This window comes from Falco cherrug, chromosome 6, assembly GCF_023634085.1.
Source record: "Falco cherrug isolate bFalChe1 chromosome 6, bFalChe1.pri, whole genome shotgun sequence".
Taxonomy (NCBI): domain Eukaryota; kingdom Metazoa; phylum Chordata; class Aves; order Falconiformes; family Falconidae; genus Falco; species Falco cherrug.
In genome coordinates, this window is record NC_073702.1 from 67,765,245 (window position 1) to 67,781,775 (window position 16,531).

Consider the following 16,531-nt stretch of genomic DNA (forward strand, 5'->3'; position numbering starts at 1 on the left):
ATATCTGATCTGGCCTTGCTACTTTTTCTTTCTACTAAGCCTATTGCAAAGCAGTAGAATGTGAATAAAATGTAGTGGAGTCTTTCAGTCCCACCTCCAAGTTAAGTCAATACTAAGACTGTGGTACAGAGTGAGTAAGCTAAGGCGATTCATGTTTGAGAGAAGTGTGCTTCTATTAGTGAGTGTGATATTCCAGAAGGTTGGTAGGAAAAATGCAGTTTCATTCTTTGCAAACCCAGAAATTAACATTTTAGCTAACTTTGTGTAGTTGTCCTTTGGTGGTGACAAGCTTCTGCAGAAAACACTTCAGAATGTTTTTTCTGAATTGGCAGGGAAATTCCTGGTATTGAAGTTTATTGTACTCATGCAAATAGCATGAGAAGCTTGGGGCTTAATAAGGAGGATGAAAAACTTTCCACTTTAAGAAAAAGTAACTTTTTTGCAGAAAGAAAAAAATAATTTATAATTAAATAGTAGTTTTAAAAAAGCTATTGAAAATAAAATTGAGCTTGAAAGCTTAATGCAGAGTCTTTTGACGCAGCTGCCACTCCTCGTTCCAAGAAGTCTGTAGAAGTGGGGACTTATGAACTCTCTTGGCAAGAACCTGATGTGCTTGGTGGTGTTAGCTCCATGACAGCCAGTGTGGTAGAAGCCCCTCTGTAGCACATATCTGAGCTGTCCATCAGGGCTTTAGGAAAGCTGATGAAACACTAGCCATAATTTTTTCAGTATTCTATGTGTATTTTGCTAGAAATTCCTCAAAACCAGTATGTTAACATGTCCATGAACTAGCATTTTCCCACTGCAGCCCACTAATATGGAGAATTCTTTGCAAGTTCTCAGTACGTATTAGGCCCTTTGCATAGTTGTACCTCTTCTGGTCACTGCCGTGGTTCAAAGAGGAGCCTACAGCAATTGTCAGGCAGACCTTGCCCTCAGGTATTGAAAGGTTTTGTTTCAGGAGGTTAAGAAATTCATTATATGTTTGATCTTGCAGGAATTCTTCAGTGGGTGAAGCTGATAGATAACTTTGAGGCTGAGTATGAGTATGTCACCAATGAAGGAACAGTGTTCACTTTCAAGACAAATCGCCACTCTCCAAATTACCGGTTAATCAACATTGACTTCAGTGACCCTGAGGAATCCAAATGGAAAGTTCTCGTCCCTGAACATGAAAGAGATGTTCTAGGTAAGAGTTCATGTCAAGTACAAGACTTTCTGTTCAGCTTTTTTCAAATTAATTCAGTAATTAGTCTATTGAATTATCTTGTACAGACCTTCTTTCTTTTTTCCTGTGTTTAAACTTTGTTTAGGATTTGCGATTAGAAGACATGGTGATGAATAGGTCCAGGATGTGTTTCTTTCTCTAACATCTTGTGTGACCATAGTGAAGTTGCTTCATCTGTCCTTGTTTTAATTGTGTTTGTAGGAAATGGGGGCAAGTATTTTCCAGTTTCCCATCAGTGTAGTAAACATTTACTAAACTGTTGGGGATTACAGCAAGAAGGACTTTGTAAGCAGAGAGAAGGGAAAGATCAAACCTGGGAGTAGTGCAGCACACTATGAAGTGACCAAACTTGGTCAGAATTTGAGACAGGATTTACTGTTGTTCCTGGGATAAGGGGAGTAGACAACACTTGAAAAAAAGCCTCAGGAAAGCTGAAGCACATGGAATTCTCTAAGTATAAAAGTGAGTTCAAAACATAAATCTTAGGTTTTGATATAATTGAAATAAATGTGTACATTTTTTTTATCCCATAATTTTGGGGACATTTCTATGAAAACTTAGAATCAGTTTCAGATAATACAGAAAAACCTCCGAGCTGTTTTTTGGCAGATACTTTGTGTACGTTTATGTAGTTTGTTCTGCATACAGTACAAGATACAATTATGATTTATCTGACTAGCTCAATTATAGCTATTCAAAAAGACTCTGCTTTTTTTTTTTTATTAATCCATCTTTATACAAATTCATTCATGTTTGCTACTTTTCTGGTGCAGAGCTGCTTTGTAGAATGAGTAGAATTCTGTGTGTGTGATTTGGTATGTGTATATACAGTAACTTCTGTCTTCTTGCTGAGACAGATCTATTTGACTACTGTTTCAAATTCCTCTTAAGATCTTGCTTTATAGGACACTTTAAAAAAATATTTCTGTCTGAATTTCACAATGTGTTCTGTGTGATTTCTGCCACAGCCTAGACAAGGTATGTGTGTGACATAAATGGTGACTGGGCACATCCAAAATTGTAGTGATGTTCCAAACGACTGGGGTCTAGAATATTGCAAGAATTTTGGTAATCACAAAAGTAGCAGATTAGAGCTTGGTGAGACATGAATCTTGAAATTGTGCTCTTTGAATCATTTTCATTTTAAATGTACCTTTGAAGTCCTAAGCAGAAAATAAATAATAGGTGTAAGTGAAAAATTGCTTCCAATCTTAATTTCTGATTGTGTGTGTATTTGCTGACAGTCTGTGAAGGCATGCTTAAGTTATAAGGAACAGCAATTTATAAAGTGGAACCAAGTCGAAGAATTGACTTGGAGATGGGGAGTGTCCAAATAGAATGGGACAGAAATGTGATTGAAATTAAATGTGGTTACTGTGTGTGGATTTACCTGAGAAGTGGTCTAGGCACCCAAAGGAGCTTTGACCAATGGCTATATAGACACTGGGTATATATTCCTTCCCGGTAAGATAAAGGCCACATCTGCTCTTCACTACACTGGTATTTAGCTCAGCTCCGTTTTGGTTACATTGTAAAGGTAAAGTCATACTGAGTTCATGTTTGTGCACATGCAAAAAAAAATTTAATGCATGCAACACTTCTTGAATGGATTATACAGGATAGCCTTGACTATACAAACATAATAAGAACTGCATTTGGAAAACTGAAAGTTCAGATAAATGGGTTTGCTGAGGGCACTGACCTTCAGACTGTAAACATTAAAAGGCATTCAGCTCTTAACTTGAAGGCAAGCATAATCTGTCATGTAAAACCTTCAAAGTGACTTTCAGATGCCTGTTGTGTGTCATTAAGCTTCTGCTGTATTTGAATGTGAAGCCAGAGTAGGCAATCATATGTCCACTTCTCTCTAGCTTTTTGGAGTGGTACATGAAGGAATTGGATTAAATTAACAAATGAAAGTGTCTCCATAAGAAGATGAGTTATAAGTAGATCTTAGGCTACAGTAAATTCAGTTTGAATTGTTCAGTTGCTTCTTTGTGGCAGACACTTGCAAATTAGCGTTGTATCCTGACCGCCACGATAAGGAAGTTTTATCATGTTCAGGAGGTTGTAGCGCTGAGTAAATAAAAAATCCTCCTTCACTTGATGAAGTCAGCAAGCAAGCCAGTCTCTATGTCATGTTGTTTTAATCATTCCAACATTTGGTTTAGAAAGACATAATTATAGCAGAAGCCAGTTAATAATTCATTGTCTTGAAAACCTTGCAGTCAAGTGAATTTGATTTTGTGTGATCTGGAGATTACAATGTAATGAAATGCCTTCTGCGAAAGCCAGGACAGCAGTGATTCAGAGGGTAAATTAGTATTGCTACTGGTCCAATTTTTACATATGTGTGGGAGTGACTCTCTATCAAGATGTAACTAGATGTATTATAATTTCTTTATAAATATTACAGTTAGTGGTGCTTTATGTCACAAATAAGTTTTACTGGGATGGACAGATAGATACTTGGCTTGAAAGGCTCCTCCTCTGGTGTGATCTGCCTGGTAGCCATAGCTGCCTTCAATTCTATGTGTTGACTTAGATTCAGTGTCATAGAAGCTCCACCTTGTACATCTAGAAATAGATTTGTTTATGAATAATGAGTTAAAGATTAAGAATTATGAAGCTCTGCCAATGTCCATCAATGGCAAAAAGAGAAATTCCCCAAAGTATAATAATGCAGTCTTAGGGAAGGTGTTACAGGTAATATAATCTAACCAAGAAATAAACACACGTGCCTACAAGGTGGCATGAATGTCATTTGGTTTCTTCAACGTATTCTTCAAGATAGACTTTATTAGCTTTGACCTTTTTGTTTTCAGAACTGCTTATAAATGAGCTAATTTGGGAAATACAGGAAAAAAACCAAACATACTCCTGCAGTGAGGTTGCACACACACTTCATTTTACAACTCTGAGCAGGGATTTCACAGAGGGTTGAGGTAAATTAAGATCTCTGTGAGCTGAGGGGAAGAAATAAATGATTGCTATTTTGAAATTAAATTTAAGGGGGGCCTTGGAACATATTGAAATGTGATGAGACTAGTTTCCTCCCCTTCGGAGTTTGTTTATAAAATATTACTTTTAATTTTCCAGGAGTCTAAAATAGAACCGTAGGAGAGATTCACATCTATTGTTGAACTAGTGCTTTAAATGACCATGTAGCTGCAAGTAGGTGTGCTGGATTAGAAGGCAGCTATGAAACCATAAATGCAGACTAATCATTGCAGATACTGCAACCCTAGTTCTAAGGCATAGGATAAACCTGCTGTCTTTAGGAGATTAAATAATTAATTTTGAGAACTGTGACACACCACACACACACCCCCCTGCCAAAACTGCCCAATACTGGTAGAGCAGGGCAACTTCAGAGTAGCAGTTGTATCGAGCCCTGTACTTGTGACAATGAAAAGAAAAATGGAATAATCTCCTGAATAAGGAAGGCTGAGAAATAAGACATATTCCTGCATCTGTCGTAGATGGGGTGAGTGATCTTTAACAGTTCCTCGAATCTCAGTTGACCACTTAACAAGCAAGGACAAAGCTAGCAACGCTCCTGTACCTCATACACATCTCCATACCTAAACTCAGTGCGTGTAAAACTCTTCCCTTCCCTCTGCTAGAATGTGCACTCCAAATGAAAAATAGTATTTTTCTTCATACCTTTAAACCTGTTAGCTAATTCATAAATGCTTAAGAGTTTGGGGAGGGGAGTTACTGCAACTGAAATGTATCTTTTGACACTGTAGTGAAACCAGGAGGGGAAATCTGGATGAGCACCATGAAATTGTTGATCCTGAATGACAAGGATGTGCATGGGTGTGAGTAATCACAGAATCATAGAACAGTTTGGGTTGGAAAGGACCTTAAAGATCATCTAGTTCCTACTCCCTGCCATGGGCTGGGACACCTTGCACTAGACCAGTTTGCTCACATTCATGTCCTCATGTTCACCTTGGCTGTCAAGAAGCTGGTGGGTTCCATTAGTCTGTGCTAATTTTTCAAGTACCCATAGCTTTACACACTTGGGAGTTTTGCTCATGAAACAGGCACATGAAGGATTATGTGGCTGCTTTGCGGAGCAGTTGTGTGACCTTCTGAGTATATCCCAGAGGAAGCACCCTGCAGAGATTGCTAGTGCAGAAATGTGGTAGAGAGGAGGAAATTGGCTGCAATGCAAATGACCAGGTTGATAAGCCTCTGCTGTGAAATGTGAGGGAAAATACCCAAGAAACCAGCCAGCTGGGATGTGGCTTAGCTCCAGTGTTTCCCAGCAACAAAAGGCACCCCCTAAGATCTGGCCAAGCCAGATACAGTCCCTCAGTCACTGGGGACATGGGAAGAGGATGTGGTCCAGATGCATGTCCCTGACTGAAAGTTGTATTCTGCTCCACTGGTAGGGCTTGTGTGGCTCTGTTTAACTCTGTTTACCATGGAAAACCAGCATCAGCCACAGATGACTAAAACCCGTAGGTTACTTAAGGAAGTGTTACTCCTGATGTTTGCTGCTTCAGAAGAGCTTCTTCCCACCCCGCCCCATCTCTTGTTTGTCTGTCTCATACTGCAAGGATGTGCGGTATAAAATCCTTGTCTTGTTGAAATTGGTTGGAGCTTTGCCATTAACTTAAATATGGCAGGCTGTCACTGAGGATGGCATCTCAGAGGGAAGACATATGCTTTATGTTGTGAGGGCTCATCAACATTTACTCAAATGTTTCAGAATGATTCACGTTTTATTCTATAAATTGCTCATGCTTTGCTTACAAATCTACCCATAAGTAGCCTTAAGTGGTGATTATAGGTCATTTTAAGCGAGATTGGCATGGATACCTGTTAATCTGCAGAGATACTGAAGTTTACAGTTACTGTCTGTGATGACCAAAGAAACCAAAGACCTTCCAGGTCTACTTCCCAGCTACAGCTTTGACAGTCCGTTGAAGTATGTTCACTATTTGTTGGGTGGACAGACAAGCACATTGCACAGCAAGTAACTCATCGGTTTCTGCTGAAGATTTGTGTCTACCTAGCTCTTCTAGCTTGCCATTTTCTTCAGTGTATTTTCATCAGTGTATTTCAGCTTGCATCTGTCAAAGCATGTTTGTATAGTTGAACACTTAACATGCCGTTGGTACTGCTACAGAAATGAAAGATCAGAACTGTCTTAAGTAATTAAGGTTAGTGGCACAGACGTTTGGTGTGAGGATTCAACCTTTGTTTTCATGAAACTGTTTCAAAAGTTCATAGTGTTGCAGGTGCTGTGTTAGTGGCATGCCTTTGCTACTAATGAAAGCTGCCAAAATAAAAGGTTTCTTGGAAGTAGCAATATATGAATTCCTAAAAGGTTGAACTAGAACTTCTAGAGATGGTTGAGCACATTGTCTAGGCCTTCTTAAGAAATAATTCCTCTAGGCCAAATTTAGCTATTGGGGAATTGTGTATAACCTATTGTAATCATCAAGGTGGTCACTATCATCTTCAGAGAGAAGTGCACAGTACCAAGGATAATTCTTCACACCTGCTTTCAGTACCTACAAGAGCCTCAACGTGTCCATCTCTCTCTGATGCCTGACCCACAAGGCTCACATTGGAAAAGGCAGCCTCTACATGTTTATTGTTTAGTAAAATAAATTCTTTGCCTGATGGGTATTGTAAGTAGGTGGATTCTAAGTATGCTGGAGAACAATTGATAAATTTAGGTGTAGCTGTAAGAATTATTGCTCTGTTAATTAGTATTAGCTGCAATAAACTGACCTTATACATTGAAAAGGTCCTGGATGGTTAGCTTTTTTAAAAAACACTTGTGTGAGTGAAAACTGCTCAGCAAGCAATTCACAGTATCCCAGAAAAGGGTATCCAAAATAACTGGGTGAACTACATTCTAAAGGTGCTTATTTCTGCCCATTATCTGTAAAGGGAGCCTACAGCAATGGTGTCAGGCTTAGCTTTTAGACATGTGAGGTTTGCAAGCACACAATCTTAAAACCTTGCAGGAAGTACAGTCACATGCAGGATACATTCTGCAAACCATGAGAGAAACCAAGGAGACTGACAGCTAATGCAACAGACTCAACAGGATCTGCAGTTCTCAGTGCCAAGCATGGGAATAACAGACTCAGCTTGTAGCTTGCAGTCAAAAAATAGCTCTTGTTAATAATTCAGCATTGTTTTAGCTTGCAGTGTAGGTAAGTGTTGGTTCTTAGTGTCTTTTTTTCTTCTGCTCTTTTCAAGTCTGCTTCAATGTTTTGCTCTGTTCTGATTTTTGCATTTTTTGTAGCTTCCATTACTGTTAAGTTTTGGAGGCAGTTAACAATGCACCAAACCCAGTTATAATACAGGTGTTATACATAGAAGCTGTGTTCCTAAATCCCACGGAATGTTTTAAAAACATTTTGTGTTGTCTTCTTATCTTTTATCTTCACCTTGTTGAAGTGTTGACACTTTAAGTGTCAGGAAATTTCAAGAGTAAAACTGGACATTTTAGTTACAGATGTTATTTGACAATATCAGTGACATTCCTGGAATCTCATACTGATTGCAGAGCAGTTCATTCTGCAGGTAAAAATGGTGTGTGACTGCAGGGATGCTATTTTTTAAACTCATTCTGTGTTAATAAAGCAGTTATACATGTGAATGTTGGCAGATTTGTGCAGCGGCAATGTAATAAATATTTAAAATTACTGCACATTCTCCTTGTTCATACAGCCAAAATAATTCTGTATTTCAAAATATGTAATAGGGTATAACAATTAAACTTAGAAAGTTTATTCTGTTCTGCAGCCTCACTTAGGAAATGTAAATCACGTCAGAGCTAAAATTGCACATCAATTACAAATGTATAAATAGTGTTATGTTGTGCTGTATCTTATTATTTCAGATCGTGGATTCATGGTTGAAATTTCAATTACTGTTGTACCCTGGGGCTTTGGTTAGAAAATTCCCAGATTTAAAAAGCTAAGATTCTCATGAGCTAGAAGTTCATGAGGGAGTTAGTATGGGGGTAAAAAATACCAATGGTGATCTATGGGAAGAAGGGAGTAGTAAAGCTTTATTTTGGTGTTTAGGTTACAATAATTCATATGGCTAGAAAGTCAGACTAGTGTTAAATTTCACTGGTCCTTCATCAGCAATCGAGAAGGAAAGTAGACTCTGAGCTATTGGGAATTAAAGATCTTCGAGCTTTAGGGGCTCACAGCAGGCCTGAACCATATATGGAAGCAGGAGCTGTTAAAGAAGCTAGTTGTTACAGGATAATGAATTTTGACCTTCAATTCAGAAAGAGCTTGTTAATCTTAATGGAAGGGGCACAACTTTGAATTTTTGTTCAGGAACCTCAGTGTGCAAAGATACATTTATAAGACTGTCTTCAGTACACCTCTGTGAATTCAAATGGTTTGGTTTTATAGGACTTTGGGGAAACTGGAAAGAACTATTAAAATCTGGATAACATAAAATAGTGTAAAACTGAAATTCAGTCAATTCTGCCTTGCTTCTGTTTTGTGTTTGATGGCTCTTCCTCCGATGTTGGTATCTTAAACTCCCCATCTCACTGTGCTACTTCAACATTACAGCATGCCTCAGCCTTCAGCCCCTACCTGATTTTCCCTGCTTCTTTGATTCCATCTTTTCAGTTTTTTGCTTCCAGCAGATAAGAGAAGGCATTGTCCGATGTTGGTACCCTGCCCATGATTTAGGTTTCTAGTCAGGCTTGTCAGGGAGAGGTTGCACATGCATAGTTGGAAGAGAATCACCACTTCACCTAGTCTTACAAACAAGAAAAATGTCCCTCATTCCCTCCTTGCAGATACTGTTTCTTGACTTTTAACTGTGTTGTGTTTGTATTTTGTCTTATTTGTATTTGATTTTTTAATTAATAAGACGTTGAAATACTTTGTTGCAAAGTAGGGTAACTAGTTCCTTAAACGACAGAGTTACTATTTTTTTCCTGTCTGCATGACTAAATAAATGCATTTCTCACTGAAGATCTAAAGCCAGTGGCACACTGGAGACAGGCGAGAACATATTACATGATATATTTTGGATGAACTGGAGCCCTGAAGAGTTTCTACACTTCACAGGATATAGAGATGGGGATTGAAGTGAGATGGTCAGTAGAACTGCAGGGATTTTCGTAGAAATTGCCAGCCTAGACTTTTTTTTTTTTAAAAAATCAGTTTGGATTTTCCAAAGGGCAGTTAAAAAAATAAGCATTCAATGAAAAAGTTCACATAATTTTTTGTATTTATTCTGAGGACCAAACTCATAATGTGACAGGTTCTGTGAAGCAAAAGCCGTCATTCCTGCACAGCCAAGGTGGGCAGCTCTGCAGGGGTCCAGGACTGCCATGAGGGGCATAAAGGAAACGCCTCTGCCGAGCGCTTTGTTCCGGGGCCCTTTTGCCAGACTGAGTTCACTCTGCTGCATTCTGTTCTACTACCTTAGGGTCTCAAGAATGCTTTTCAACAACATTAGCTTGTTGAATAAACATGCTTTTTTAAAAAATGGCTGTTGAAGATCACCTCAGAATAGCCCTTTTCTCCTACCTGTTAGAGCTTGTTTACAAGAGTAGCCTGAATAAGAACGATGAAGCAATAAAAACAAGATTAATAGTAACCTCTAGGTTCTAGACCTGGGGTCCTCAAACTACAGTCCGTGTGCTGGATAGAGCCCCCCAGGGTCCTCAATCCGGCCCCTGGTATTTACAGACCCCCCGACCCCCCCCCGACCCCCGCCGGGGGTTGGGGGGCGAAACCAAGCAGCCGCAGATGACTGCCTGCCACTGCATCCCTGCTCCGGCCCCCTGGTTAAAAAGTTTTGAGGACCCCTGCTCTAGACTTTAATGTTCAGTACAGGATCACAGGTGGTTTTATTCTTACTAGTTTAGCTTGAGTCTAAATCCTGATTATTATTTTGTTTTTCATGCATTTCCACAAGTATTGCTGGCAAAGATCAATGGTTTGCTTGGGTTTTGCATTGAAGTATGTCATATTCAAGAGCAGTATTGATCTATGAACACCGCAAACGTATAAGCATCTTGGTTAAGCATCTTTATTGCCGTGTCTGTATAAACTAGCTTCAAGCAGGCATGGTTAGTGCATTTCCAAAAAATGTCAGCCTTTACTTTTGGGTTCACTTTTTTGTTTCAGAAGGCAAGTGACTTCTAAAGATTTAAGAGTTAAATTCAATGCATGTCAGAAATTTTGGTGCATGTATTTAGGTATGCTAAAGAATTTTAGAATCAAATTATGTCTGATTTTTTTTCTTTCTTACAATTTTTAACTCTATTTTCTGTGGCTTTGTTTTTCTTTTCCACACTCTGCAGAATGGGTTGCTTGTGTGAGGTCCAACTTCCTGGTTTTGTGCTATCTGCATGACGTGAAGAATATCCTGCAACTTCATGACCTAGCTACTGGTGCACATCTCAAGACTTTCCCCCTCGAGGTTGGCAGTATTGTGGGATATAGTGGCCAAAAGAAGGACACCGAAATATTTTATCAGTTTACTTCCTTTTTATCTCCAGGTAAGTTTGGATTTTTTTTCTTCCTTCATTATTATTCCTTATGCTAAGAGCAGTGTCTATACTGTTTTCTGTTGTTTAGTAGTTATATAAAACTGCTTCCCCTCCTGTAGTAAGCACCAGTCAAATGCACCAAATGCACCAGTCCTGGATCCATGAAGCTTAAATAATATGGCTACTAATATTAGAGAGACCTGCATTGAGAAATTGCTCAAGACTGGCTTGTGCTTGACATGAAACTGTAGTATTCTCACAGTTCTTGCTTCATACAGCAAGGTACAAGTTTACAAATTCTGTTGAAGACAATTGTTAATGTATTGTGACTTTCATCACAATTTTGATGAACATTAATAAAAGTCACAAAAATTCTCTCTCTGACAGCTTTGTGATTCATTTATGCATAGCCTCATTAGAGCATCCTTACTGTCTGTTCTTGCAACACTTGATGTTTGTTGGATTGCTGTACAAATCGTTTGTACAATCCTGCAAAGCCAGAGCCTGTCCAAAGCGTTATGTAATACGTGTGGCACACCAGGAAGGGAGTTTCTTTGCAATTGTCAAGCTAGTATATAAAATAAAATGTATTTTCTATTCTCTTCCCCTGCCCTTCCCCCCTGCCGTTCTCCCTGCCCCAAGCAATCAATAGCTAATGCAGGACAGAATTCAAATATGGAGAGGGGAGATATGCTCCAGACTCTTTGTCTTCTTCCAGGGTTTTGAGTGAACATGAATCAGATGATCAAAAATGTTCTTAAAGCATGTGACGTACATTTTTGCTGTTTCAGTTAGAGCACAGCCACATTGCAAAATGGCTATATAATAGTTTTGATAGGTTTGCTCGTTTTCCTAGAAAGGATTGTGTCAAATTTTCAAAATTATCTTTCAAGCTTAGCAGATCAGTGTGGTGAATTGCCTATTGTTATCTTACTGTTTACATAACCAGAAATAAGATATGTTTCCAGTTCCTCTTTTAAATAAACTTTCAAACAGCATTCACATCATTGCAGCCATTGCATCTGGAGAGGAGTTTGAGGACACTCTTCATCCTAGCTTAATGGTTCAGCTAGTTCATTTGCTCACATCCCACCTTGTAGGCCAGTAGATGCACCATTCATCCCAGCTGAGCCAACAGAGTCTCTGCAGCTGCTAAACATATGGAGGGGAAGAGCCCAGAGATGTATTTTAGCTCGTGGGTTGCCAGCCAGCCAGCAATGGCTGCTCTCACTGCCTGCTGGTTGCTTAGGCAGGGTTTTTTGTCTCCTTTTAATTCATGTGCTCAGCATCTACAGAGGATTCCCCATGGCATAGCTCTGTTAACTGGGGCAGAGCAACCTGGAATCTAGAAGAAAGAAGAAGGGAAGACATGGAGGTAGACTGTATGGGAATAAGGAAAGGGTGAGGAAAGCAGTCCAGAGAGGTAATGTTTAGGAACATGTGTGCATATTTTTTAATTTCCATGCCACCTCCATTTGCCCTATTAGTGGAATAACCAGACAAAAGATACAGGGCTGGTCCTTGATTAACATAGTTCTTCCTACTTAACTATCCAAAATCAATATAATTTGCACTTGCATTAAGTTGCACTATCTTTTTGTAATGAGAAACAAATTAACATAGTGGTGTTTAACACCTAACAAAAGTATTGGTAAACTTACATATGAAATAGTGAATAAAGCAGCTTAAACCAAGACATCATAAAAATATTTTTTGCTATTCCCTGAAAATATGGTTATCCCTACTGTCCAGTCCAGTAAGCACTTACTTGAGCACTCTAGTGTGTTGCATTTATTTAGCACCCAGCAAAAAAGTGCAGGCTCTGACATTACTATGTTTTTGGATATTAACTGCCATGCAGCTAAAAATATAACAAAACAGGAGATGCCGTACCAGGGGTTGAATTGCATATTACTGTAATACGAGGTTGATTGACTCCTGAAATGCAGCCTGTGACTGTGCTTATACTTCATCATGTGGCTTCCTAATATGCAGCTATTCTGCCTGCTCTCTGTGTAATGTTTGCTAATACATTATCTAGCTTGGGCAGCTGTATATATGTCAAATGACTGCTCTGCCTATTACTGCCTGGTGTGCTTTCCTTTGTGCTTTCGCATCACTTTCTGGATCCTAATCTTTAAGGGAAATGGTGCTTTAATGCTTGTTTGTACCTGTCACCCTGCATTAGGCTTGCTAGTCACTTTGTGACAAATGAAGAAAAAAAAAATATCCCAGCAGATTAGAGTAGTTCTACTTTTATTCCCCTATTAATGCACCATTATGGAAAGAGGCTTTATCAGTTATTAGAAGTGTTGATGTTCATCTGTGTTCCTTTGCCAAGCTGTATCTTTTTGATTTTCTACAGTCTATAAAAGTGATTTAATGAGGCAATTCCCTTCTATGAGATATGGTTCCTCATTATCTCATGTCTCAATATAAGTTTTTATGTCTATAACCTCTGCAATAATTACTTCTGGCCTCCTGGAAGTGTCTAAAATATACTTCAGTCAAGTCCTGTCCACCTTGATTAGTTTTATTACGTTGAGGATCCCTGTAGAGGGCTTGTTGCCTTACCTTTTAGCGTTCTTTTCCCTAATATACATTTAAAATCTTATAGAGACCAGCTTGTAAAGCAGAAAATCAAAGAGTAATTAACCCGGAGGTTAGTTTTATGTATCATATGTATCTGTAGTGTATTCATGAATGTTAGGATTTACTAACTAGTGTGCAAACATGAGAGTCATGCTGTATGACAGGTGCTCAAATGTTATTAGGATTGAATGACAGGAAATATGATTTATAGTCTAAAGGCAAACTTCTTCTTGGCTAATTACACATCTGTGTAGTGTCCAGGTTGCTGCAGTCTCTGGTATTCTGCCTCTGCTCCAACCTTAGAGTTTTATAATGCTTATAGACAAACTTTTCTCATGTGCACAGTCCTTTGGAAATCATAGGTGCAACTCAAGCAGTTGAATTTGCCTTGAAACCTGCAGGATCAGGACGTAAAATAAATTATGAGTCCAAATTCTGTTCAGTTTACATAGGTAACCTCTGCTACTCTGCCATAATTTCAAGTGGTTGCTCAGCTCTTTCCCTTATTTGGGGGTCTGTTTGAATTGTAATTTCAAAGTATTTTATCATAAAGAGAAAAGTGTTGACCTGAGTAAAATGCTTGATATATTAATTTTCAGACTGGTAGCTCTAGAAGAGATGTTTTTAAAATGACTTTATACTACTTTCTTCCAACATTATAATTCTCAGTAAGTGCTGTGTAACTTTATGAAAACAATTCTTTTTTTCCATTTTATTTCACCCACTTTGGATACTTGGCTGTGTATGGGCAGTGAGAATTATTCTTTTTGTACAGAAAGCCTTTACACCCTACCTAGATGAAGTGCATCTATGTATGTGTTGAATTATATATTAACTGTAAGAATGTGTCTGGAGCTACTGTTTTTCACCCTGCTGAGTTACCTTTGCCATTCATTACTCCATGACAGTGGCAAAACTGGTATCCTTTTAATGATGGACATACACAAAGCTCACAATCTTGCATTCTGTTTTAGGTATTATATATCACTGTGATCTGACCAAAGAGGAACTGGAGCCAAGAGTTTTCCGGGAGGTGACTGTGAAAGGATTTGATCCTTCAGTTTACCAGACAGTTCAGGTAATAAACGTGAATCCTGTTGTCTTGCTGTCATCACTTATGCAAGAGTTTAACAAAATTCCACTTGGCTAAGGGTGAGAGTGCTTTGATTAACTCCTGGGTTGCAGGTCTGTGTGTGCTCTGAAGGAATTCCACCAAGTCTTGTTAGAGATTGGAAGATGCCACTGCAAGTAACGAGGCCAGACTCAATATTCAGTTGTGTTACGTTATGAGGCAATATTAATTTTTTCCAATGTTACAGTGTCCTTTGATACTTGTTTTTAACATCAAGCTGCTGCTTTTCCATGTTTATGTATTTCTACCACCAGGACAAGTTGGCATGGTTTCCGTAGGAAAGTGTGTGATAGGGCAAGGCTTAAGAGGCAGTGGAGAAATAGAGGAAACTTGGAATAACCACTTATCTTCCCAGGACTTCCACAGTATTCCGGGGCCCGCTGTGGGAAGTGGCAACAATAGATAAAACACTTCTGTCCCCACCACTCTTTTATAAAAATACTGAAGAATCTGCCGCAAGTTCATACTGTGGATCTTTATTAAGACCTCAAGAGGAAACTGGGAGGAAAGAAGTAAATGTGTTGATTCATTTGTAGCTGGCATCAAATGTGAAAGCTGTAGAACTGTGAAAGGTCTTAACCATGTTTATTTGGAAGGAAAGCAGGAAAATATCTAGTGATGTGAACAGAAAAATTATGTTCGTTCATGCTGTATAAGAATATTCCTTCTGTCCACCTTTCCAAGAAGTACCATATTAGATTGCGTTGATCAATGCAGTTACACATGGAGCAACTTACTTCGATTTTTGTAAGAGCAGGATTAGGTCCTTTGCTTGCAGTGCTGGAACAACTAGAACGAGGAGCACATGATAAAAGCAATTTAAAATACATGCATATGTATAATTAACATTTCTAATGTAAAACCCCATGAAGCAATTGTTGTACAGGTCTAACAGCTTTTAGTATTGGATGTTTAAACCATTTGGGGCAGGGAACCTTCCATTCTATTTGTACACTACCCAGTACCATAGGATCTAGGTCCATGGGATATTGCTTCAGTACTTAATAAACAGTAGGTTAGCACTGCGTGGATACTCTTAGCAGCTTCCCAAGGTTCTTAATGATTCATTCGGACTCCATGAATAAAGAATTGAAAGACAAACATATTTATCTTGTGTAGCATGGTTTCATGAAAAACAGGTGTGGTCAGATATTCCTGCTGCCTCTTGGGAGGGCAAGATTGCACAGATGGTTTATAAAGCCATCAAAGGCTCAAATTTCCTAAGAGGCTTTATGCCTTGATAAAACAAATGCCCCTGAGTTTAAAAGTTTGCACAAGTGCAGTGCATGACATTACAGACATGGATGATCTACAGACTGGTTCAATGAGACATAAACATGGAAAGAAATGAGTGAGGTCTCTCCTAGCAAGGTTTAATCCACTCAGTAAATTCCTCAGGAATCTGGAGAATAAAATCTTTGCTGATAAAGTATTTGGAGTCAACAAAGACTGGCAGATAACAAAGAAAGGATAGGAGGTTACTGGTTTATAATGATGTGAACTGCTTGTTAAATGGTCCCATTACGGCAATCTGCATTGCAGTATAGCCAAGTGAAGGTAAGACATGTGGGAACCAGGGAGGAATTTATCCCACTTCAAAATCTGAAATCAGGTGGGTTGTGTCAGCTGGTCTCCCAGAACTCCCTTTGCAGTCCCTGGAAGGCTATACACTGCATCTGCAGTAACAAGCAGTGTGGCTTAATAATCATAGGAGTGTAATGGCTTGTGCTGAGGATCCAGTGTCTGTTCTGAGAGCTTTACTTTGAACTAGCTGTAGTGCTGTCCTGTCCTGTAGACTGAATTTCTATTATTGAAGTACTTTTGATGTGCTCCTGCAGTGTATCTGCTACACGAGTTTCATCCAGAAGGAATCCAGTCTGCAAGCATTGAGACCTCTGCTGTGGGAAGTGAAGGTGGTGAGGACACTTGCTTTAGAACTAAAATGCTATTGTAGGTGCACCAAAGGCTTAGACAGGTATTTCAGTTTAGTAGCATGGAGACTCCTTTGGAGGTGCCTGTTTCTTACACTTAAGTGAAGCCGTGTCAGAATTATCATAAAATTATAGAA

The 16,531-nt window shown here is 38.9% G+C and overlaps 1 protein-coding gene across 1 annotated transcript in view; it reads left to right on the plus strand.

Moving 5' to 3' along the window:
• Nucleotides 1-16,531, plus strand: part of PREP (prolyl endopeptidase) — a 113,523-nt gene that overhangs the window by 54,389 nt on the left and 42,603 nt on the right. Inside the window, exons 8-10 of the mRNA XM_055713766.1 lie at nt 998-1,189; nt 10,551-10,748; nt 14,306-14,409. Of these exons, the coding sequence (XP_055569741.1) occupies nt 998-1,189; nt 10,551-10,748; nt 14,306-14,409 (494 nt within the window). The remainder of the gene's footprint in view (nt 1-997; nt 1,190-10,550; nt 10,749-14,305; nt 14,410-16,531) is intronic.